Source organism: Terrapene carolina, unplaced genomic scaffold (assembly GCF_002925995.2).
Source record: "Terrapene carolina triunguis isolate 2854851 unplaced genomic scaffold, T_m_triunguis-2.0 Scaffold275, whole genome shotgun sequence".
Lineage (NCBI taxonomy): Eukaryota > Metazoa > Chordata > Testudines > Emydidae > Terrapene > Terrapene triunguis.
The window spans coordinates 48,547-71,455 of record NW_020664626.1 but is presented as its reverse complement, the minus strand read 5'-3'; the positions used below and the strand labels follow the sequence as shown (position 1 = coordinate 71,455).

At 46.7% G+C, this 22,909-nt stretch overlaps 1 protein-coding gene across 3 annotated transcripts in view; it reads left to right on the top strand.

Moving 5' to 3' along the window:
• Window positions 1-22,909, top strand: part of SLC8A1 (solute carrier family 8 member A1) — a 271,534-nt gene that overhangs the window by 229,699 nt on the left and 18,926 nt on the right. For 2 of the 3 annotated variants that reach the window (XM_024213947.1, XM_024213946.1), the window contains 2 exons: window positions 11,116-11,246; window positions 14,260-14,359. In XM_024213947.1, the coding sequence (XP_024069715.1) occupies window positions 11,116-11,246; window positions 14,260-14,359 (231 nt within the window). Of the gene's footprint in view, window positions 1-1,321; window positions 1,391-11,115; window positions 11,247-14,259; window positions 14,360-22,909 lie in introns of all 3 variants that reach the window. The other variant, XM_024213948.1, reaches the window with a different exon arrangement.

Below are 22,909 nucleotides of genomic sequence, written 5' to 3'. Positions count from 1 at the left end.
CACCCTCCTCAGGGAGTGGGCGAGGCAGGAATGGTTCCTCATGGATCATTGCTGGGGTTTAAACGGCAGAGTCCGGCTGCTGTGGTACAGCTCGGGAGCAGCAGGCTATGTGCTCTTGGTTGTACAGACTCAATGTGTGATTGTTAGCTCATCAGAAATGCCAGCCATATATGAAAGCATGTTCAGATGTGTTCCTGCAAACCGAATTACATGAACTAGGGAACCATCACTGCACTAAAGATACTCCTTCTCCATCCTGCCAGCGCCTGGCATAGGACTAGGGACTTCATGCCACCTTTGCACCTCCCTATGTTCTGGGCTGTCCAATGGCCTGTCCAGACCTCAGCTTAAATTACAACAGCCCCACATCTGCTCTAATTTACCCTTGGCGGCAACAACACCATAGAGCCACGGTATCGTCTGAGAGTAGCTGGAGTACCCTGGCACTTCAGCCATGTTCTCTTCCCCAGCAACTGTCTGTGCTAGGGGCTGGGAGAAAAGACCAGTTATGGCAGCTCTGTGCCCTCCAGGGAAGACCCTATGCTGGGGTATTCCCCAGCATGGAGATTTGCTGCCTTCACAGACCATTTGTGCTGCCAGCGAGGCTTCAAGGGGCAGTGGAGAATTGGGCTCAATAGGCGTAAGAATAGCAACAAATAATTAGACAAGCATGCCGGTGTATTCACAGGGTTGTATGTGAGCCATGCATGTGGTACCAAATCTCTGCACTTGTCCAACAGGGGAGCAGACACACATGCCTCCTTGGTTAATGTACACCTTGCAAGTGTTGCTCGGGTGTTAGCTCTGCATTAGAGAAGAGGAGCCATCAGTCTCCCCCTTAGTACTAGCAGAGCGCAATAATGACGGTGACTCTGCATGAGGAGGGGTTCAGAGGGCCAAGCTCAGACAATGGGAAACTATTTTTAGCTAACAAGGTACTTCATGTCCCTCTGATCTCCCTGATCGCTTGTCTGAAAAGCACACGCAGAATCAGACTCTGAGGAGCCAGCCCCAAATTGGGACAGTTAAAAAAAAATTAAAGAACACCACATTCAATTTTCAACATTTTTCCAGTGTAACTGAGATTGAACTTGGCCAACTGTGCTGGAAATAGATGTCCATAGCTTGCCACCATGGCTATGAGGGTAAACTCTTGGATCACTTCTCTCTGGCTCTACTTTTTCCCATCAGTGCAGGAGAGCAGACAAGAGTGCAATGGGGATTTAAAAACAATAACCTTGTGTGAAATAGAAATAGAGTTCACTAACATCACCGAGTCACTGTGATCCATCCACTCATCTTCTGCCCATCACTTTGTTAGGCAAACCTGTCTTCAGGAAGGTCCATGCTAGAGAACATCCAATTCCTTCTACTGTAATCAGCATTCAAGGTATTCATTTTGACTTGGTTGTCTAGGACCACAATTTAATTAACACGAAGCTAGTAGCTTTTGAGTGTTCATGTACTGACACTAGTCATTTGTTTTAATGCACTTCTCTTTTATACTATATTCAGGGAATACAGAGTTTCAGTACCAAGGTCTGCAATGAGCTGTGTGCCAGTGGAATTCTGTGCTTGGGTGGAGTTGGCCTAAGTGACTTCAGCATCTTCATTTGACTTCTTGGGGAGACTGAGCAGGGATCACAGATTGATAAATGTTCAGGCACAAAGGGCCACTAGATCATCTAGTCCAGGGGTGGGCAAACTTTTTGGGCCAAGTGCCACATCTGGGTGGGGAAATTGTATGCAGGGCAGGGGGTTGGGGTGTGGGAGGGGGTGCGGTGTGCAGGAAGGGGCTCAGGGCATGGGGTTGGGGTGCAGGAGGGGTGCGGACTGTGGGAGGGGGCTCAGGGCAGGGGGCTGGGGTGCAGGAGGGGGCTTAGGGCAGGGAGTTGGGGGCGGGGTGCAGGAGGGGTTTGGGCTCCGGGGTGGCAGCGGTGCGCACCAGGGCCAGGGCAGGCTCCCTGCATGCCTGCCCTGTCCCCGGCCCCATGCCGCTCCAGGAAGCACTGCGGCCGGGGGGGGGGGGGGGGGCGAGGGCTCCGCGTGCGCTGCCCTTGCCACGCCTCCAGCTACCTCCCCCGAAGCTCCCATTGGCCACGGTTCCCCGTTCCCAGCCAATGGGAGCTGCAGGGGGTGGTGCCTGGAGGCAAGGGCAATGCACGGAGCCCTCCCCCCCCCCGCCCAGGGGCCACAGGGAAGTGGTGCCAGCCGCTTCTGAGAGCGGTGGGGGGCCTGCGGCACCACGGGGGGCAATCCTGCGGGCCGGATCCAAAGCCCTGAGGGGCCGGATCTGGCCCATGGGCCGTAGTTTGTACACCCCTGATCTAGTCTGACCTCCTGTATACCACAAGTCAAAGAATTCCATCAGTTACTCCTGTATTGAGCCCAATGACTTAGGATTGACTAAAGCAAGCCTTCTGGAAAGGCATCCACACTTGATTTGAAGACTTCAAGAGATGGTGAATCCATCTCTTCACTTAGTGCTTTGTTCCAGTGGTTAGTCACCCTCGCTGTTAAAAATTTGGGCCTTATTTCTAATTTGAATTTGTCTGGCTTCAACTTACAGGCATTGGTTCTTCTGCCAATTCTCCAAGCAATGTTTGGCTGAAGCAAGTGATAGATTCTTTCACCTTTCACTCCAGGCTAACAATGTTATTTGCCTGGGAACTTCTTTAGCTTTTTAAAATGCTGAATAATAGTTTAGCGACAGGAATCCACGCAGACCTTGCCCAGACTCTGATGGATTCCTCCCCAGACAGCTCCTGTATCCATGTGCTGCGTCCTTCCTCACCTGTCTCATATTGGATCCCTTGTCCGCGTGTCACTTGCTCACCTTCCAGAACAGACCCTCTTGCACTCCGTGTCATTTCCCAACAGCATCTCTCCACCCATTAAAGCAGTCCTCTTTATAAAGTAGCTGTCAGGACAGGCATCATTTGCAAAGTTCCCCTGGAGACACGCACGCCTTGTAAAGGGTGCATCATACAGATGGGTGTATCTAATGCATATATCCAGCTGAGGTGGGTATCAGTCAAACTCGTGTGTCTTATATACACTTAAAAAGATAATGGGCCAATGCTTCTTCGCTGCCTTGCACCTTATGTCAATATTTACATTAGGGCGAAGTAGATGTAAAGTGCTAATAGATCAGATTGGCCATAGGTACAAGGCAGTGGAGAGTCACAGCCGGCGTGTATACACTTCAAGGCCCACATCCTTAGCTTGTGTAACTCAACATAGCTCCATTAAAGACAATGTCAGCATTGTAGACCTTAGAGCAAGGCAGGTCTACACCAGCTGAGATCTGACCTGTGGTGCATACACTTCAGAACATGCATTTCAGTAATATTCATGTCTTTATGATGCCTGGTATTTTTCAGTGTAAAGATACTTGTATTTTCCTGTTCTGATGATAGCTTTAATTATTTAATAGCTGTAATTCCTTCCAGTACCCCCTATTCAGTTCCAATCACTACTGGGTCCTGGCGAAATTAAGTTCTCACATGAAACTGTTGCAAAGTTCTGCGAAAGTTTTTGAAAAGTGAACAGCAGGGCTACTTTATAACCCCCTGTTGTTGTTTTTTAATCTCCCTGTGTGATGCCTCCCAAGCTCTCTGGGATAAATTCTTGTCCTTGGAGGAAGTGTGGCGTGGAGAATTTAAGGAGAGTTGATTTCTCTTGGGGAAGTCAGATATTTTATGAGTCCTCCATTATGCACCTGTCATGCCTAGGAGCTGATTCCACCTCCCTGCACCTTCTGAGGCAGGGAGCACCAGCAGCCAGCTGGCAAGGGTGAAAGGGAGAGGAGACCCTCTGCCAGCAGCTGTGAGCTCCCCACTCCCACCGCACCCCTCACCTCTCCTCCAGTCAGCGCAGAGAGACTATGAGGGAGCAAAGCCCCAGGATCAAGGGTAGTTTTAGGGTGGGGAGGGGGGAGACAGAGAGCAGGCTGGGCTGCTACACAGGCTGGGAGGATTCACTCCTGCCCAATATCTCCTCCAGTGAAAAGGGGCCTGGCCCAGCCTTCTCCCTGCTATGCCCCCTCCCGAGCTGGGAAATAACATGGCTTCTGGGCAGCTGGGCTCCTCCGCAGTGGCCTCTCCTGCTCCTTGGAGGGGAGGCAGTGAGAGGAGCCAGGGTCCCGAGCGGCTGCAGCAGAGAGGGCCTTGGAGCCATGCAGAAAGGGAAGGCTGGACCTATAGTCAGGGCCGGCTCCAGGCACCAGCGGAGGAAGCACGTGCCTGGGGCGGCCCATGCTAAGGGGCAGCATTCCGTCCATTCTTGGGGCAGCAGAGTCCGAACGCCATTTTTTTTTGCTTGGGGCGGCCCTGCCTACAGTAACTGCATTAGGGGAGCAGCTGGGCCTAAGGTAATTGCATTGGGAAGAGGTTCCTGCATCTCTACTGACTGCATGGTTCAGCCAGGTCTAAGCTAATTGCATTGGGCAGGACAGGCCTAAATTAAATGCATGGGATGTCTGAATTGTATTTGTTACACTGAGGGTGGGGCAGAGACCCTTTCCTCAAACCCCTATCTCCCCATGCACTCCATACCTCATCTGTAATGGATTACAGAATGGGCCTCTTTGATTGGCACAGTGGTGAGGCATCCGTACAAACAGGTGTTCCAGTTAAAACCATTATAAACTGACAAGTAAAGCCCTCAGGCAGCCTGTGTGTTAGATTGGCTTGTTCCAGGCGAGTGCCATTATTGTAAACCTTGAGATGTCAGCCACAATGATGGCTAAGGGACAGGAAACTGAAGCAGCTTAAAATGCACCAGACTGCAAACCCGCCTGCACATAGCAGTGTTCTGGAGCGTCATGAAAATCTGACAAGAGCTTTTCAATTAATAATTATCCATTTTGAATCTGCAAGAATTTAAACCACAACAATTAAAAGCATGGGTCGTTCAAGGGACGTTCAATCCCAATTTCAGAATAGTGAAGATTCCACTTTGTAGTGGTGAGGTTCTTGCTGAGGGGGGAGGGGGGAGGAATCTGTTCTGTGAGGACAGAAAAAGATGGAAGTAAATATGCAGTCCTGCACATTACCCATAGCCGTGAATATTTTTCCTAAAGGCTGGTTATTTGAGTGACAGCCTGCTCCAGGGGGTAGGGCATGAGGCTGGCAGTGAGCAGGCTGCAGGGTGACCTTGAGCAAGTCACTTCTCCTCTCTGTGCCTCTGTTTCTATTTGTCCATTTGTATTGCAAGCACTGGGAGACAGAAGCCGTTTCTATGTATATGTTCAGCTTCCAGCATAACAGGGCCCTGATCTCAGCTGGGGTCTGCGGGTGTTAGTGCAATACACACAAAGAATCATAACAAAGGCAAGAAGTACCATGGAGGTTGGAAATAAGGGTTTATTTTGAAGTGGGCTAATAGATTGGCCTTGACAGCAGCCGCATAAGCAACTGTGTGTGCCAGCGCTTAGCTGCAAGGTAAACTGACATATGGAGCAGCTCCTGGGGACAGGGAGGAGCTAAGACCACAAGGAGACAGGTGGCATCTCAGAATTAAGGGGCAGGATGAATCGTTTCTGAAAGCGCTGCTTGGGTGTCTTAGTAGCGAATTTAAAAGACAAAAGGCATCTGACGCCTGTCTTCCAAAGAGCCTCCTGCTTCTAAAAACAAATTGAAAATGCTGAGGGTTGGTGTTTATCAGGTGAAACTCCACTCAGGGCCAGCTGGTGTAAGTTGGTGTAGCACCACTGAAGTTGCATAGACAATCTCCACTGAAGTCAGTGAAGTTTTGCTGATTTACACCAGCCAAAGAGTCGTCTCTGAAATGTTCCAGATCCAGGTTTTTTTGCCAAACTATTAAACCTAACACTTGTAGGGTTTAAAACTAAATCCTTCCCATCCAACAATGTTGAAGGTCAGGATTCCAGCCACACTCTGCTGCTTTTGTCTTGCTTGTAGCATTTTCATGTGGTAACATGTTACTGGCAATTAAAACCATTGGAGGTTTTTAAGAGCAGGTTAGACAAACACCTGTCAAGGACAGTCTAGGTTTACTTGGTCCTACGTCAGCGTGGGGGGCATAGTCTAGATGACCTCTTGAGGTCCTTTCCAGCCCTTCATTTCTATGATTCTATGAATACATGCAGAGAGGACTTGTTAAGAACATAAGAACTGCCACAGTGGGTCAGACCAATGGTCCATCTAGCCCAGTATCCTGTTTCTGACAGCAACCAGTACCAGAGCTTCATGAGGAGTGTACAGAACAGGACAGTTGGAAGGATCCACTTCTGTCTTCCACTCCTGGCTTCTGGTAGTCAGAGTTTTAGGGTCACGCTGAGCATGGGGTGGCATCCCTGACCATTGTGGCTAATCACCATTGATAGACCTCTCCTCCATTAATTTAACTAGTTCTTTTTTGAACCCTGCTATACTTTTGGCCTTCACAACATCCTTTGGCAATGAGTTCCACCGGTTAATTGTGCATTGTGTAAAAAAGTACTTCCTTTTGTTTGTATTAAACCTGCTGCCTATTAATTTGACTGAGTGACCCCTGGATTTTGTATTGTGAGGAAGGGTAAATAGACTTCTCTATTAATTTTTTTCCACACCACTCATGATTTTATAGACCTCTGTCATATCCCCTCCTTAGTCTCTTATCTAAACTGGACAGCTCTAAACTTTTTAATCTTTCTTTGTATGAAAGCCGTTCCATACCCTTGGTCATCTTTGTTGCCCTTCTCTGAACCTTTTTCCAGTTCCATTATATCCTTTTTGAGATGAGTCAACCAGAACTGCACACAGTATTCAAGGGTTGGGCGCACCTGGGTTTATAGAGTGGCACTATGATATGTTCTGTCTTATTTTCTATCCCGTTACTAATAGTTCCTAGCATTGTTAGCATTTTTGAGCACTGCTGTGCGTTAAGCAGAAGTTTCCAGTATCCACGGTGACTTGTTCTTCCAGTTTGGTTCTGGCACATTCACTCGTCCCTTCACGGAGTGCAAGATGCCCTGCAGCCCTCCGTGCAGGCTGCTCAGGGGACGGCTCTAGCCACTAGACAGTGTGAACACATCAAGCGTTCCAGGTGCTTGGTTTGTTGCCAAGCAGTAGTTAAGGTGTGTTACCCCCACGCATTAAGGCGAGTTAGACTGGGGAAGCTGAAATTAGAAGAAAACCCAGCTACCTCTTCAGAGGGCCTCAAGAATGGACTTACATGAAATTCACAAGTGGGGGGAGGCTGCTATAGCCTCATCTGCAGTAGAGAACTGCATTGTTACAAATTGCTATTGTTCATGGGACTGCTGTGACTTGTAACAATGCACTGAGACCACACTAGACATCTCAGCAAGCGTGTATCTGTTCAGCATGTCCACACACCGCGCTCCCTCCAAGCAAGGCAGTGCCAGCATATCATGGGTGGCCGGGCCCAGCACAACTCCCTGATGGGGAGAAGTGGGAAGTGCAAACCATTTTGGGAGAGGTGCTGTACTGTACCTATCTCTGTGTTTAATCTGGTCTGTGTTTACTCTAGCCTCTCTATGCCAGAAACTGGGAATGGGCGACAGGGGATGGATCACTTGATGACAGGATACTGGGCTAGATGGACCTTTGATCTGACCCATTATGGCCATTCTTATGTTCTGTGTAAGTCTGCACTAGAAAGCGTTTGTCAGCATAGCTAGACCAACATACCCTGCTAGTATCGATACAACTTATATAAACAAACGTTTCTGCTGCTGCTCGAACTTATACCAATGCCCCAAACAAAATAGATGATACCGGCCACCAGACTTTTTTGCCTGTATAACTGTGTCTACACTAGGGCACATGCACAGCCATGGTGGTTAGGGGCAAGGGGGGGGTTCATACTCCTAACTGACATAGCTATGCCAGTAACGTTTGTAAGTGTAGACGAGACCTAACGCTGCAGTGAGACCTGTCCCAGAATATTCATAACCTGGTGGTCCCAGAATATTCATAACTGTCCAGCAATGTGGGAGAGCCAAGTTCAAATTACTTCTCCACACAAGGGAAAGCTAAAGGTTATAAGGCCGGGACCTCCGCTGGCCATTTTGTTAATCTAACCCTTCTTATCCTTTTATTTTATTTTTAAAATGCCAGGAAACAAAACATTTTGTTTCAGACCAAACAAAACATTTCTTCCCACTCAAAACAAAAATGTTTTGTCAACTTTTTCGATTTGCCAAAATTGTTCAGAATTTATGGCATTAGGTTGACCCAAACCAAAATTTTTTTTTCAGTTCTCTGGAACAGCTAGCAAACCAAAAAATCAGTTATCTGACCAGCTGTAGTGTGGACATAAGCAATGTATCAGGTGCAGGCAACAGCAGAATTCTCTAGTGCAGACACGGCTCCAGTGTTTACAGTTTTTCTATTCATTGCTTTGGACATGCAGATAATTAAGTTACAGGGCTGTGTGTGTTAACGATAATCTAATACGGAAGTTCTGACGAGGTGTCAAATGCTGCTGGCATTCTCAAGGAATCCCTGGAGTTTTATTGCATTGCCATGTTCCTGAAGCTACCATGTGGGCTGGCTAGCAGATTCTTGCTGCATATGTGCTGCCTCTCACTCTGCATGAGTCTGTCACACTGAGACAAAGCCACCTGTCCAAAATTCCTGTTGACTTCCAGGGTACAGCCCGAAAGACAGAGCTCGCCTTCCTGCAATGGCTCCAAGTTTTTAAAAAACAGACATATTTTGCTGTTTGTCTTATAGGGCAAACGTTGTTTTGTGATGATGTGAGTTTGTGATGTAATGTCTTGGCACTGCGTCATCATATAGGCAGTGCAGTGAAGTCAGAAGAAAATGCCATCGCATCATGATGCAGTGTTATGACCTGATGATGCAACATCCCAGAGCCTAACTTTAGTGAAAAACAATGCCAGGTTAGATCCAGTGCAACAGGAAATCCCATTTAAACAAAATAATGAACATCATTTGCTGAATAATAGTTATTCTCTATTTTTCCCATCAAAGAGGTCTTGGAGTCATTGTGGATAGTTCTCTAAAACATCTGCTCAATGTGCAGAGGCAGCCAAAAAAGCAAACTGTGTAAGGAGAGGGGTAGATAATACAGAAAATATCATAACACCACTGTATAAATCCATGGTACACCAACACCTTGAATACTGCATGCAGTTCTGGTTGCCTCATCTCACAAAAGGGATATTAGAATAGGAAAAGGTACAGAGAAGGGCAACAAAAATTAGGGGTGTGGGGCAGCTTCCATATGTGGAGAGATTTTTAAAAAACTATGACTGTTTATCTTAGAAAAGAGATGACTAAGGGGGGATATGACAGAGGTCTATAAAATCATGACTGGTGTGGAGCCCAGGGAAGTGTTATTTACCCCTGCACATAACATAAGAACCAGGAATTGCCCATGAAATTAAGAGGCAGCAGGTTTAAACAAACACAAGGAAGTGCTTCTTCACACAACACACAGTCAACTTGTGGAACTTGTTACCAAGAGATGTTGTGAAGGCCAAAAGTATAACTGGGTTCAAAAAAGAATTAGCCAAGTTCCTGGAAGATAGGTCCACCAATGGCTATTAGTCAAGATGGTCAGGGACTACAACTCCATGCACCGGGTGACCCTAAACCTCCAACTGCCAGAAGCTGGAACTGGATGACAGAGGATGGATGACTCAAAATTGCCCTGTTCTATTCATTCCCTCTGAAGCATCTGGCACTGGTCACTGTCAGAAAACAGGATACTGGGCTAGATGGACCACTAGTCTGATACAGAATGGCCATTCTTATATTCTTAGAAAGAGTCATGTGGATAATATGAGGGCAACACAGGCCTCGTGGGAATGTATGTTTATCGGTATAGCAGTTTGGCTGAGGTTCAGATAAGCACCTGAACTTTTGGATGCTTAACCGAAATAAATCTTTCCAAGGTTCATTTACCTATTGCTAGTTGTTTAGACAAGCACACATATCTGCAGCTACTTGCTGCAGACTTGATTAAAATCTGTCTCACCAATTTTATGACTTGCTGCAAAAAATGTCAGCAAAGCACTCAAAATATTAGAACCCCTGCTCAGAGTCCTTGGTTATGCACCAGTTATAATGGGCTCAGAGACATACACAGCCCCTGTTCCTTATGTGGGTGCTGCACAGTCCTTGTTACAAGCCTTTTGTCATGATTGTATAGTGACTGAAGAGCTATCTTTCAATGTACTATGTCCTTTAGCATACCACAGGTTAGAAGAGTCAGATTCCAAGCTCTGTGATTCTGGAGTCTATCAGGTGTGACTCTAGTGACATCAGAGTTACTCCGGATTTACAGTGATGTAACTAACTGTGATCAGAATCTGGCTGACTATTATTTTGTGTGTAACACTACCTGCACAATACTCCATTACTCGAATGTTTAGGGTGCAAAATCAAGCACTCAAAAGTTAGATAATGCCAGAAGTAAGGTTTGTGCAACCTTAAGTCACACATATACCCCACCCCTGTCTGTGTTCATTATGATACAGTCTTTAAATACATGAGCACATACTATTTTTTTGCCACAGGACCCTGCCTCATTCAGTGCACCTTTACTATGCATTTAGTTCCCCGTCACTGACATACAGGCAGGTTGGCTGAGGCCGCTAGGCCCTTCCATATGGGCTGGATGGCCTGGTTTGCATGCAGAGATCTGATTTTCAAAAGCGCTCAGCACTGGCCTGATCCAGCTCCCATCAAAGTCAAGGGGCATGGGGGGGGGGAGGCCAATACAGAGGCCTTTTTGACAATCCCACCTTCGATTGATTGCCCTAAAAGTTTCCACCATGGCAGCTCCAGAGGAGAATCCATAGCTGAGTGGGATTGAGATTGTGAATGTTTTCCTATAGCCCAGGCTGAATTCAAGAGGAGCTGAGTAGGGGTGGAAGGGATTTGAAATTCAGAAGAGTTATGAGCTAGTGATCTCATTTGCTAGCGCTTCCGGCCATCTGCAACAGAAAACCTTTCAGCTCAGGCATAATGTCCTCTACCTTACTCCAACAATTGTCTGTCACTTGTGCCTTAGCTCCAGAGAATATTTTAGTTTAGAGATAGATTCTCCGGACAGAAGCCAGTGCCAGAAAGTGAAAGATTGTGTGTTGCTCAAAAATTGGCTGTTTTGTTACAGAAGAGAATGAAGAGAAACAGCCACTGACGAGCAAAGAGGAGGAAGAGCGCCGCATTGCAGAAATGGGACGCCCAGTACTGGGAGAACATACCAAACTAGAAGTCATTATTGAAGAATCCTATGAGTTCAAGGTACAGCAATTGTCTGCTTCACTCCCCACAGGTCATGCAAGCCCTGAATTCACATTAGCATCTCACTGCATTTTATTAGATTGCTAAACTAGGGCCTCCATCTTTTTTACATGCCCAGTAAGCACATATCTGGCAAGCACATGCTATGCACAGGAGGGTATCGTCCTTGTGAAGCAAGTATATTGAACGCTTGAGGCCCCGATTCAGCCAAAGCATTGACACACATGTTTAAATCCATCCCTGTTCAGCAAAGAACTCCAGCACATGCTTAAGTTCCAGTGACTTCAATGGGATTCAAGCTAATGCGTAAGTGCTTTGCTGAACAGAGGCAGACTAGTTAATTGGCACCATAAAGAGGTTGTGTTGGGATGGGGATGATTGGAACAGAAGGAGTTGGGAGCCCAGATTTCATATGGTAGAGGTGTAATCAGAGACAGTGCTATACAGAAAAATTCACCAGGGGCAGGGTATGTTCATGTTCTGCTGAATTTACAGCCTTTATGCTTAAAAATCAAATCCACTAATGGCCTTTTATGTCCTCCGTGGGAGAGGCCCCATAACAGCAACTTGAGGCATTATCAGGAGCTTCTGGAGGAGCGAGTGTTTCTGCCCCCAACTCCCAAAGGGAGCACAAGTGGCTGAATAAGGCACAGCTGGTGCTATATACTGTCCCCTCTCAGCAGCCAGCTGTGATGTCACGACAACAGCAAGACCGTGGACTTGTCAATAGCAATGGTGTGGGTTTATTTCTGGCATTTCACTTGGCTTGGGCAGCGAAACTAGCCTGCTCAGCGTCACTGTCAGGACCAGGTCCTCGGGTGCTATAAATCACTGAAGCCCCATTGAAGTCAAAGGGAGTACTTGTGTGCTGCATTGCTCAGCTGGATTGGAGGGGCTGAGAGCTCAGCACCGTGCAGGCTAGAGCCCGTGATGCACTAGCACAAGCCTGTTGCATTTTGGTTGCCAGCACCATAAGAATTTATTGTCATTGACCTTCCTTGAAAATATTTTCACACAAGTTGATTTTGGGGTTTAAATAACTTCCTGGTGTCTCTTTCACAGACTTGTACAGGCAGCTTCCAAATCAGCATCATTCATGTTTACCAAAAGAAATGACCACAAGTGCTGTACTTGTTATGATACATGATAGAACTTTCTGTGCCTCCGCTAAGTTAGTCGACTGTTGATTTGTCCAGTTGTTGCTACAGTTGCCTGTAACTTAACTGTTTAGAAAACCCAAGAGTGTTAATTGTGTCAGACTAAGTGTTTGAGAAGCATCTCAAAAGTTGAAAATCAGGAAACCCAGTAGCAGTAAAATAGATGGAGATACACTGCAGGAGAGATTTCCAGAGTACATGTGCTAATGAAAACTTGCATGAAAAAATTACAGCACAACAGCAACAATCAGTTTATCACAAGTGACAAAGTAGCCTTGATTCTCCCAGTGTTCTGGGAGCAACAGCAAAGGAAATAAGGAATGCAACTCCATCATTTTTCTATTGGTTATAGACTATAGATACTTATTACAGAACAATATGGCAAGCCAAATCCTTAGCTAGGCTTAAAATGCCCAAACTAAAATAAAATACGGTTTAAGAAAAGAGACTATGGCCTCAGTCCCACATACATTCATGCACATGAATCCTGATGCTGTATACACTACGCACATGCTTAGCTTTGGACATGTGAGTGGTCTCATTTATCTGAGTGTGTAAAATTAAACCTGTGCAGGATCGTGGCCTCAGTCTGACAATTTAGTCTCCTTTTTTAAAGTCAATAAAAAATAAACCAGCCACACTGTTTCATGTAAGCGGTAGAGTCTCTCCTACGTGCATTCAAGCACTCTCGGCTGCCCATTGTGACTGCTTGTGACAGTCAGATCTGACAGCTAGAAGCGTGTGGCGGAAGGCAGAAATATTAGTCCTAGAATGATGCAGGCCCTTTTCCCTATGAACTGAAAAGAGATTACCGCAGGTTAATTAGAGACACCTGAGTCAATTAAGCACCCTCCACACACACACCTTTAAAAGCCCTCTTCTGGTGTAAGAGTGGGAGGAGAGAGAGACAGACAGACAGTGGGGAGAGAGAAGAAAGAAAGAAGTTTCAGCAGGGAGAAAAAGCGTGGCCTAGGTGAAGAGCTGGTTACCTCCCTACAGGGAAAGCAGTCAGTTTGCATCTGTTTAGGGAAGGGCTAGTGACCAGATGTCAGCGCAGTAAGTCGATACTCTGCTAGGGGCAAGGAGATGTATTTCTTCTGTGGTTTTGCTTAAGGAAACTATTCAGGCCTAGCCTGAGACCCACTGGTAAATCCTGTAAATAAACCAAAGTCCAGAGTGTAAACCCTCTGGAGTGGGAGTGATTTCCTCCAGCCCCTCTCATTGCTCCTTCCCCACCCCCCAAGGGAGAAATGCTGATGTGGCGGAAGAGGTGCCTTGCCACACCCTATTATATTAGAACACAGTGAAGAGTGCTTGGATTAACTTCCAATGAGAATTTTCTGCCAGCCGTTTACAGCACTAGTGATGATTCTGCATTAGTGATCGGTTTCTGATTTAACAAGTGTACAAATGCCGTAAAAAAGCAGGAGTGGATAACCAAAAATATACTTCTTTCACTTTGAATTATTTACAGTGCTTCCAAATATACAGATCGAAATTCCTTGATCTGTTTTGTAACAAAAGAAGCATTAGCAAGGTAGGAGTCCTCTTTACAGCATCTGCCATTAAAATTCTGCTGAAGAGTGTGGAGAGACCACTTATTTTTAGTTCCGGTTAGAAGGTGTGCAGTTTAGGAAACTTCTCTTGTATTTATATTTCAAACAGACTTTTTAATGGAATATGGGATTTTGTGTGCATACGTATTGTCACTTTTGCTGCTGGTGCTCTTGTTCTGAGCGGAAGATCTTTTCCATAACTGTACAATGTAAATCCAGAAGGCTTTTGATTTCTGCCCATGATCTCAGGTTCTGAACCAGCATTGCACTTAATTCATTTATACTTGTCTCCATCTGCAGAATACTGTGGACAAGCTCATTAAGAAGACAAACCTAGCCCTTGTGGTTGGAACTAACAGCTGGAGAGAACAGTTTATTGAAGCTATCACAGTCAGCGCTGGTAAGTTCCTGTTTCTACATGGAATGAATTATGATAAGCCACTTTCTTGTCTCAGTTGTACTGCATCCGTGGCAGCAGATTACTGCTGAAGCAAAACAGATAACAAAAGTTATTCAGAGTGTCTGCGTACGTATGTCAGGAGGCTTGTGACACAGACACCCCTCTGAGCCACAATTCTTGCCTGCCCCCTGTTGCGCCACAGCAGGGATAGAGGTGGTAATTTGCTGTTAGCCTATAACTGCAGTAAATTATTGGCCCCCTCCAATCCAACACTGACTCCACTGTTCAGGCCACAAGTGGGCGCTAGAGTCAAGGCTCCATTCAGTCCCGTCCCCTGCACCCAAACCTGCTCTGGTGGGTGCACAGTGGCCTCTTACTGCTCCATGTGCAGACCTGGGTCTGGGTAGCGCACACACAGAGGTGTAAGGGGTGGGGGATACTTACACCCCTTTACTCTCTTGCCTGGGCACGCAGACCAAGTCACAGTCTAGCCCTATGAATGGGCTTGGGATCATGGTTTATGGGTCTGTTTCTGATCAGCTGTGGCTGACAGGGTGGGGCAGTTTGATCCAGGGCCGCCCAGAGGATTCAGGGGGCCTGGGGCAAAGCGGGGGAGCGGACATACTCACCGGGTGGTGCTCCGAGTCTGCGGCGGCAGGTCCTTCAGTCGCTCCGCATCTTGGGTCCTTCAGTGCTGCCGACCGCCAAAGACCCGGACCACCGCCAGGTAAGTAAAAATTAAAAAGGCGCCTCTACCCAGGAAAGTGATTCTCGGCCAGGGCCCCTGCGGGGCCTTGGGCAAATTGCCCCACTTGCCCCCCCCCCCCCCCGGGCGGCCCTGGTTTGATCCTGCTGTGGACTGCTATAGCCGCTCTTCCTCCCCATGTTCTCATGCACTGTGCTGGAGTCTCCTGTGTGCATCACGACAATTGCTATAGGGCACGTTCCTGCAATTCCAGACATGACAAGCTAAAAGAATAGCTCCACAATCAGCTGACCATGGAAATAAGAGGGTGATAAAGCATAACACAGTGCGTTATCTTCTGTCGCTTTCCAATGCCCCTTCCAAGAGCAGTCAAGCACAAAGACAAAGTGAGTGTCAGAAACTTTCCCAGGCAAGCATTCGGAGTAAATAATGATCTCCTTCCTTGTTAGCAGTCTTCCTGGTGCGTTGGTCTTCGCATCTTCATGGACTGCAAGGCTGCTCTGAGAGGAACAACTTCATTTATTTGAAGTAGACTCCATTTGGAGACATTGCATAATCGGTTGATTAAACAAAAAGGCATGTTTCATTTGTGAGGAGCAGATCTCACTTCTGTCTGCTCAGTACTTAGAAGTCATTTGGTATTGCTAGTGTTTGCACATCACATGTCCCTTCTTCAGGTCTGCATAGCATAGCTTCCTTCCTCCACAAAATGGCAGAGCAGTGACACATTTGAAGGAAGACATTGTGATAGCTTCCTCCTCCTGAAATTAGGTCTGCACTTCAGACTGCTGAGCTGACGGGCTGCCAATAAGGCTACTGACAGTGAAATGTTCTGTTTACTCCCTTGTGGATTTTGTCAATTAAAGCTTAGAACATGAAAGGCGTATCTCGGCGCTTTCATTCACTTTTTGCGCCTAAGTTGAAGATACCAAGCTACGGACTTTACTCACTGCACCTGAGAGGATTTTCCTTTGCAATCTGCAGCTGATCTTCCTTTTCACAAGGCTTTGGTTTTGTGGATAGGATAGCAGCTGTGACCCAAGATATAGCTCTTCCCCATCCATCTAGCAAGTCTGATGTTGATTGCCTTCCCTATGTCCCTGGAAGTTGTGTGGTTAAATCTGACAAAGGATATTAATAATTTCCTTAAGGAATTCTTTATTTCACCTTGTGCTGTAATACCATGACAATTCTAACACTTTGCACTGAAAGCTCTCTTACTTGATAAAATGGAAGATAGAAAAAGAAAGCCCAGAGAGGAAGGATGGTCCAAGGGTTGGGTACTTGCTGGAGACACTCAAGAATTGAGTTCAATTCCCTACTGTGCCAGGGACCTCCTCAGCGACCTTGAACAAGTCACTTAGGAGGCAGAGAGGTGTCCAGTTTCCCACTGAAAGTCAATGGGAGTTGGCTGCCTCAGTTTCCCCTTCATAAAGTGAGGATAAGAGTGCTCCCTACTTCCCAGGGGTGTAGAGAAAATCAATACATGCAAAAAGAATTGTGAGATGCTCAGATACTACGGTAATGAGGCCCATGGATAACTCGGTACCTTAGAAAATAATTTTGACTTAGTCATCCTTATCCAGAACCTAATTATTGTCGTTGGTCTCGAACATGCCACAAGAATGGTAGCTGCCCAATGGTGCGCTGGCTGCGTAATGTGCTGCAATAAAGGCTATCTGGCTTTGGAATTGGTGGCATTTTGGAACGGCCTGTTCCTTACCACATAAGGGACCAAAGGGAGTATCCGCTCCCCAGCTCAGTCAGTATCCATTGAACAGGCTTGGGAGTTGCACTGCCCATGCTCCTAATAGATTTAATGGCGGTGCTGAGAGTGGGATGGAGGTGGTAAAAGAGAGAGAACAAAACGCAGTCGAGGTGCAGAACTATGTCGATCTTAGGTGCCTCTGTGGCCTGTGATGAGGTGTACAAACCCCACACTAGAAAGGACTGGGTAAAAAGCTACTCTGGACCCGGCTGTCTGTCCCCTCCCCCCCCCCCGCCCGCCCCACCTGCAATGCATGTGCTGGCTGGAGGAGGTGTTTAAAAAGGGGAGCAGAGTAGCTCAGTGGAAGGCCCATGTGGAAGTGATCTGACCTGCGAGCTAAGCTCCTGGGAAGGGTACCCTGAGAGCTCTTGCTGCCTGAGACCTGACCCAGCCTCCAGAGACGAGACCTGGGACTCGCTGAAGGTCAGAGACTTTATTTGGGTGTTTAGTTCTTTACTTAACCCTGTGGGAAGAGAGGGGACTGGTAGGGAGTGATGCAGGGCGGCAACCGCCTAGCACCCCAGGGTTTAGCTGTCTTCTGTTGGGCCCTGGATTGGAGCCCAGTGGAGGGGAGGCCCTGGGCTCTCTTACCCACCCCTAAAGAGGGACAACCACAGAAGTCTATCCCTTGTTGGGGAAGATACAATGCTCTGGAGCACGAGACCCAGACCCCAGGGGAAGCCCTGACTCTCTCGCTTAATCCTGAGGACTTGCCCATTACTGGCCTCTTTAGACATACCCCGAAAGAGGTAGGCTTGAACATGTGACCTGGCCAGAGGGCTGAGTCACTGGAAGGCCAGACCATTGCAGGGCAGAATGGCAGTAAGACAGGGGAACGCCTGGGCAGAAGGCAGCCTGCCACACCCCTGCCGGACCACTCTCGGCGGCACAGGTTGTGAGTGTTCCCCATCACCATCGTATCTGAGAACCTCATGTCTCTAATGTATCTACTCTCACAGCACCCCTGTGCTGTTATCCCCATTGTACAGATGGGAAACTGAGGCACAGAAAGACTAAGTATTTGCCCAAGTTTACACAGGAAGTCTGTGGCACAGCAGGGAAGTGAGCCCAGGTCTCCCAGGTCCCACGCTGGCACCTAGCTGCAGGGCCACTGTTGTCACTGTGCAGAATAGTGATGAGTCAGAAGTTCAGTGTGGGGTCATGTAGTGCTGAGAGCTGACTGCCGAGGCATCATGCTGCCAAACAAACCACAGAAAGCGCTGAGCATTGACTCCGCGGAAGGATCAAGCCTCTTGCATTCAGTCTCAGAAAATGCTGTAAAGAAAACCCTGGCTAGGTGGATCCTTGGGACTCAGCAGAGGCAGGCCAGGGAGTGAGTGAGAGGCGAGCTCTTGATGTGCCTGCTGTGGATAGTTGCGATACCAGGGCAAGCAGCATGCAGCTGGGAGGCCTCAGCTGAGAAGCTGGGACTGGCAGCCTGGTGTGCTGGTGAGCTGCTGTGCATTGCTGGTGGAGCTGGGCCATCCAGGAGAACCACGGGAGTGGCATGAACCCCCAACCTGCTTTGCCAACGTAGCTTCACCCAAAGGAGACAACTTGGAAGAAATCATAGTGCTACCTATGCACTGAGTCTGCTGTGGGGAGCTGTCTCATCCAGGGGCATGTGCCTGGGGGAGAGATGAGAGCCTTGTTTTAAAGTCTCCTTGCCATTAGAGCAACAGTACCCAGCTCCGAATTGGATTCCAGGCCCATGTGAGAGCCCCTGTTATTTGGCTCCACTGTTTCTCCCCAAACACTACCTTGTATTGCTATTATAATAGAAATAAAGCCCCGAGTGACAGCAGCAATGCAGAGAAGATGTGGTGCCTTCTAGTTAGTCTCTGTAAGAAGAAAGCTCCTTCAATCCAAAAATTCAAATGTGACAAGCTCAGCTGAGCTCCTGTACCCACAGCACACTCAGCCACGCAAAGCTTGATTCACAACACAGCGTATTCCGCCAATCAGCCACAACAACGTGGGGACGTTGCTAGGAAAAATCAGACCTGCCAGCGTGGCCTGAGGCAGCATGGCCCTGTGGCCTAGGACACAAGCCTGGGGTGAAAGTCCTGCCTCTGGCCTGCTTGGGGAAGGTTATGTCATCCTGGCTTCCTTTCTCACCCTTTCTCTGTTAAGTCTCTGACCCAAAGAGCTTGCAACCAACCTCTTTCTTACTCTGTGCCTATAGAATAGGACCCCAACCAAGCTTGGGGAACTTCTGTACTGCAAAATATTATTGATCATAAAATATATGACTGCTGGGATCAATGAGAGCAGGAATTAAATTAGAGAGTGAGTTATGACACGATATTGTCATTTGTTTAGCTATAGTGCCTAGAGCCCAGGACTTCACTGTGCTAGGCACTGTATGAACACAGCACATAAAGGCCATCCCTGCCAGGGATCTAGCCAATTAAAAATAAGGCACCCACCCAGTTCTTGTCTGCCACATAATCCACATTCATTTATTAACACTCCTGACATTTCATACTGCCCATTCTGCAGTACATGTGTCCCCTGGCTTCATTCTGTAATGGAAATGTGCTGCCGGTTGCACACTGCTGAGTTAATACACTGGGTGTGACATAGGAAGCTGAAGTTTATAAAGGGCTACAATTTCAGTGTACACTAAGCTGTGCCAGAATTCTGTACATGTTCTCATTGTGTGATGTATTGGTAGAGAAGGAGAACATGGCTAGGAATAGAGTAGAAAGGATTGATCTGTTTGGTGTTATTTGTATAAAGTTTCTGTAGACCTGATAAGTTTCTGTATTTCATTTTATTATGTAGCAGTTAACAGATTTTTTGGTAGTGAATACTGCTGTAGTTTGGTAATGTTACAGCATACTGGAAATGAATTCCTGGAATAAGATCTAGAATTCTATAATCTCTCTAATGCTGATATTTGGGCATTTCATTGGTGATCCATGCTGGCTGCTCTGCGAGCTAGAAGGAAGTTCAGAATAGGTCATGGCTCTTTTTGTCCTGTAACTAAAGATTCTGAGTTTATAGACTGGGATTTTCAAAAGAATCTACATAACTCAGGAGCAAAAGTCCCATTGATTTTTCAAAGTCATACAATCATAGAACTATAGGGCTGGATAGGTCATCTGGTCCAGTCCCCTGCACTGAGGCAGGACTAAGTATTATAGACCATCCCTGACACGTGTCTGTCTAACCTGCTCTTAGAAACCTCCAATGATGGAGATTCCACATCCTCCTAGGTAATTTGTTCCAGTGCTTAACCATCCTGACAGGATTTTTTTTTTCTAATATCTCACATTGCTGCAATTTAAGTCCATTACTTCTTGCTCTGTCCTCAGTGGATAAGGAGAAAAATTTATCACCCTCCTCTTTATAACAAACTTTTACGTACTTGAAGACTACTCTCATGTTCCCCCCTCAGTCGCCTCTTCTTCAGAGTAAACAAACCCAATTTTTTCAGTTTTTCCTTGTAAGTCATTCTAGACTTTTCATCATTTTTGTTTGTCTCCTCTGGACTTTCTACAGTTTGTCCACATCTTTCCCAACGTGTGGTGCCCAGAACTGGACACTGCCCTAGCTGAGGATTTATCAGTGCTGAGTAGAGCAGAAGAATTACTTCTCATGTCTTGTTTACAACATGCCTGCTAATACATCCCAGAAAGATAGTCCCCCCCCCTTTTGGGGGGGGGGGGGGCAACAGTATTACATTGTTGACCCACATTTAGTTTGTAATCCACTATAACCCCAAGATCCTTTTCTTCAATACTCCTTCCTGGGAAGTCTTGTCCCATTTCGTATTGGTGCAATTGATTGTTCCTTCCAAAGTGGAGTACTTTGCATTTGTCCTTATTGAATTTCATCCTATTTATTTCAGACCATTTCTTCAGTTTGTCCAGATCATCTTGAATTCTAACCCTGTCTTTCAGAGTACTTGCAGCCCCCTTCCCCCCCAGTTTGTAGGTGCTTTTGAAAATCCCACACATAGTGTTCCCCTATTTCAGAGTGATAATTACATGTCATAACAAGTGAAGCCCACAACTGGTATTTAACTTGCCCTTAATCTGAGTGTTTAATACGCATGATTTAAAGTCTGATAAAGTTTCAAATTTATTCTTTTAAAACATAGAAAACATATATCTGTACAGATTGCCTTCCCCGCAAAGCTGTCTATCTTACATTTTATTATAAAGTTTAACAGAAAACAAATAGTGAACAGATATTTTCCCCTGTCCTTCAAATAAGTGGGCACTTCAAACATATTTATTAACAGCTCTGATTGTAATGAATGTTATGGTCAAAGTTTCTTATAAATGCTGGCTCAATATCAATAACAACTACATAACAAGGAAGTGACAGATTCGTATCTCTAGCCCTTCTTATGGGGGATTCCCTTTCTTTAGTCATTACATAACTGAGGTATCATGATTATAGGTAGAAAGTTCCCCTACATCTTAAATGGAGTACTTGATAGGTCCAAATCCAAACTGGATGAGTTCACTTTCATGTGTTATTCATTTAGAAGAGAAAGTTTTATTGTCTTTCATTGTATCTGGAGACAAAACTTCCAGGACATGACTTCACTTTTAAAACTCCATCCTCACAAAAGCTGTTGGTTATTTATTATGTATATTACAGTAGCTCTGAGAGGCCCAAACCAAGATCAGGGCCCAATTGTGCTGCACAAACACAGTAAAAGTCAGCCCCTGCGCCAGAGTTTACAGGCAAAAGAACCTAATCCAAAATCAATTATTTATCGCATCCCATATTATAGCAAAGAAAACCACAGGTGTGCAGTTATAATTGCAGTGATAGACATAGTTTAGGGTGTGTGTGTGTGTATGTAGAAAGAGAGAGACCCAATTTCTATTATATATTTGAATATATACCCATCATTCACTCAGAAAAGCTGATTTGATAGAGATGATGGATGATAACCCTAATGGAGATTTAATACTTTCTTAATAATCAGAGATGAGGCATTTGGGATCAGATTGTAGACTACCTAGATCTGAATAGCGCCCTGAAATATCACTTCCTGCGTGTGAAGATGCACCAAAGGCTGTAGTTTGTGGGCACGTTTTTCCCAGGGCCCACAAAGCAAGCATTGAAATTAATAAGCTCTCTCATCAAAGTGAGGTCTACAATCTGAGAAACCAAACATTAAAGATCCCCTTCATAATCAGCATATAAGCAAAAGCAGGCAGAGCAAGTTAAATGAGTTATTGACCGAATGCGATATAGTCTCAGTTTAAGAAGAAAGATAGTAATACGGGAAGGGGGCAGAGTCTGATACAGTTCTCGGTGGTTTGTCAGTTAAAGGCCCCAAAGCAAAGAAACGCAGTCCATCCTGTTCAACAGACAGGGCAGAACACCAGTGAGAGAACTTGTCAATCACCATGGTAACTCTTCTCAATGTCAGAAAAGTACCCTCCTAGGCACCCGGAGCAGCATTGATCTGGTCACCTGTGCACTGCAACAACAGGAGGACCTAAGGAAATCCAGGCCAACCTTAGCATTACAGAGCCAAGATGCATGGGAGTGGGGGGAATCCCGAGAACAGCCTCACAGCAGTCAAACTAACTAGAAGGGGGGCATGGCCCCCAAGATTCCCCCAGCCTTCCAGTCTGTTAGAGAAACAGTCCGTTCGCAGTTCAGGGTGGCAAGCAGAGAGTCGCCCCCTCGCCCTAAGCAGCACCGAAGCACAATGGGCTATCCGCCCACAAGGAGGAGGGTCACCAAAATGAACCTGTCTGCTGATTCAAGGGCAGATGGCCAGTTTCAAATTCTTTATGGCCCCCCTTTCTCCCACCACCCCATTTCATCACACTCAGCTGCTGCAGCACTTTGAAAGGAGGCTTTTCCCCACCTTGGGGATGGGGCGAGTGTGCAGGGGCGGCTCTAGCTTTTTTGCCACCCCAAGCACGGCAGGCAGGCTGCCTTCAGCGGCATGCCTGCGGGAGGTCCGCCGGTCCCTCGGATTCGGCGGCATACCTGCGGGAGGTCCTCCGGTCCCGTGGATTCAGCGGCATGCCTGCAGGAGGTCTGCGGGACCGGCGGACCTCCCGCAGGCACGCCGTCGAAGGCTGCCTGATTG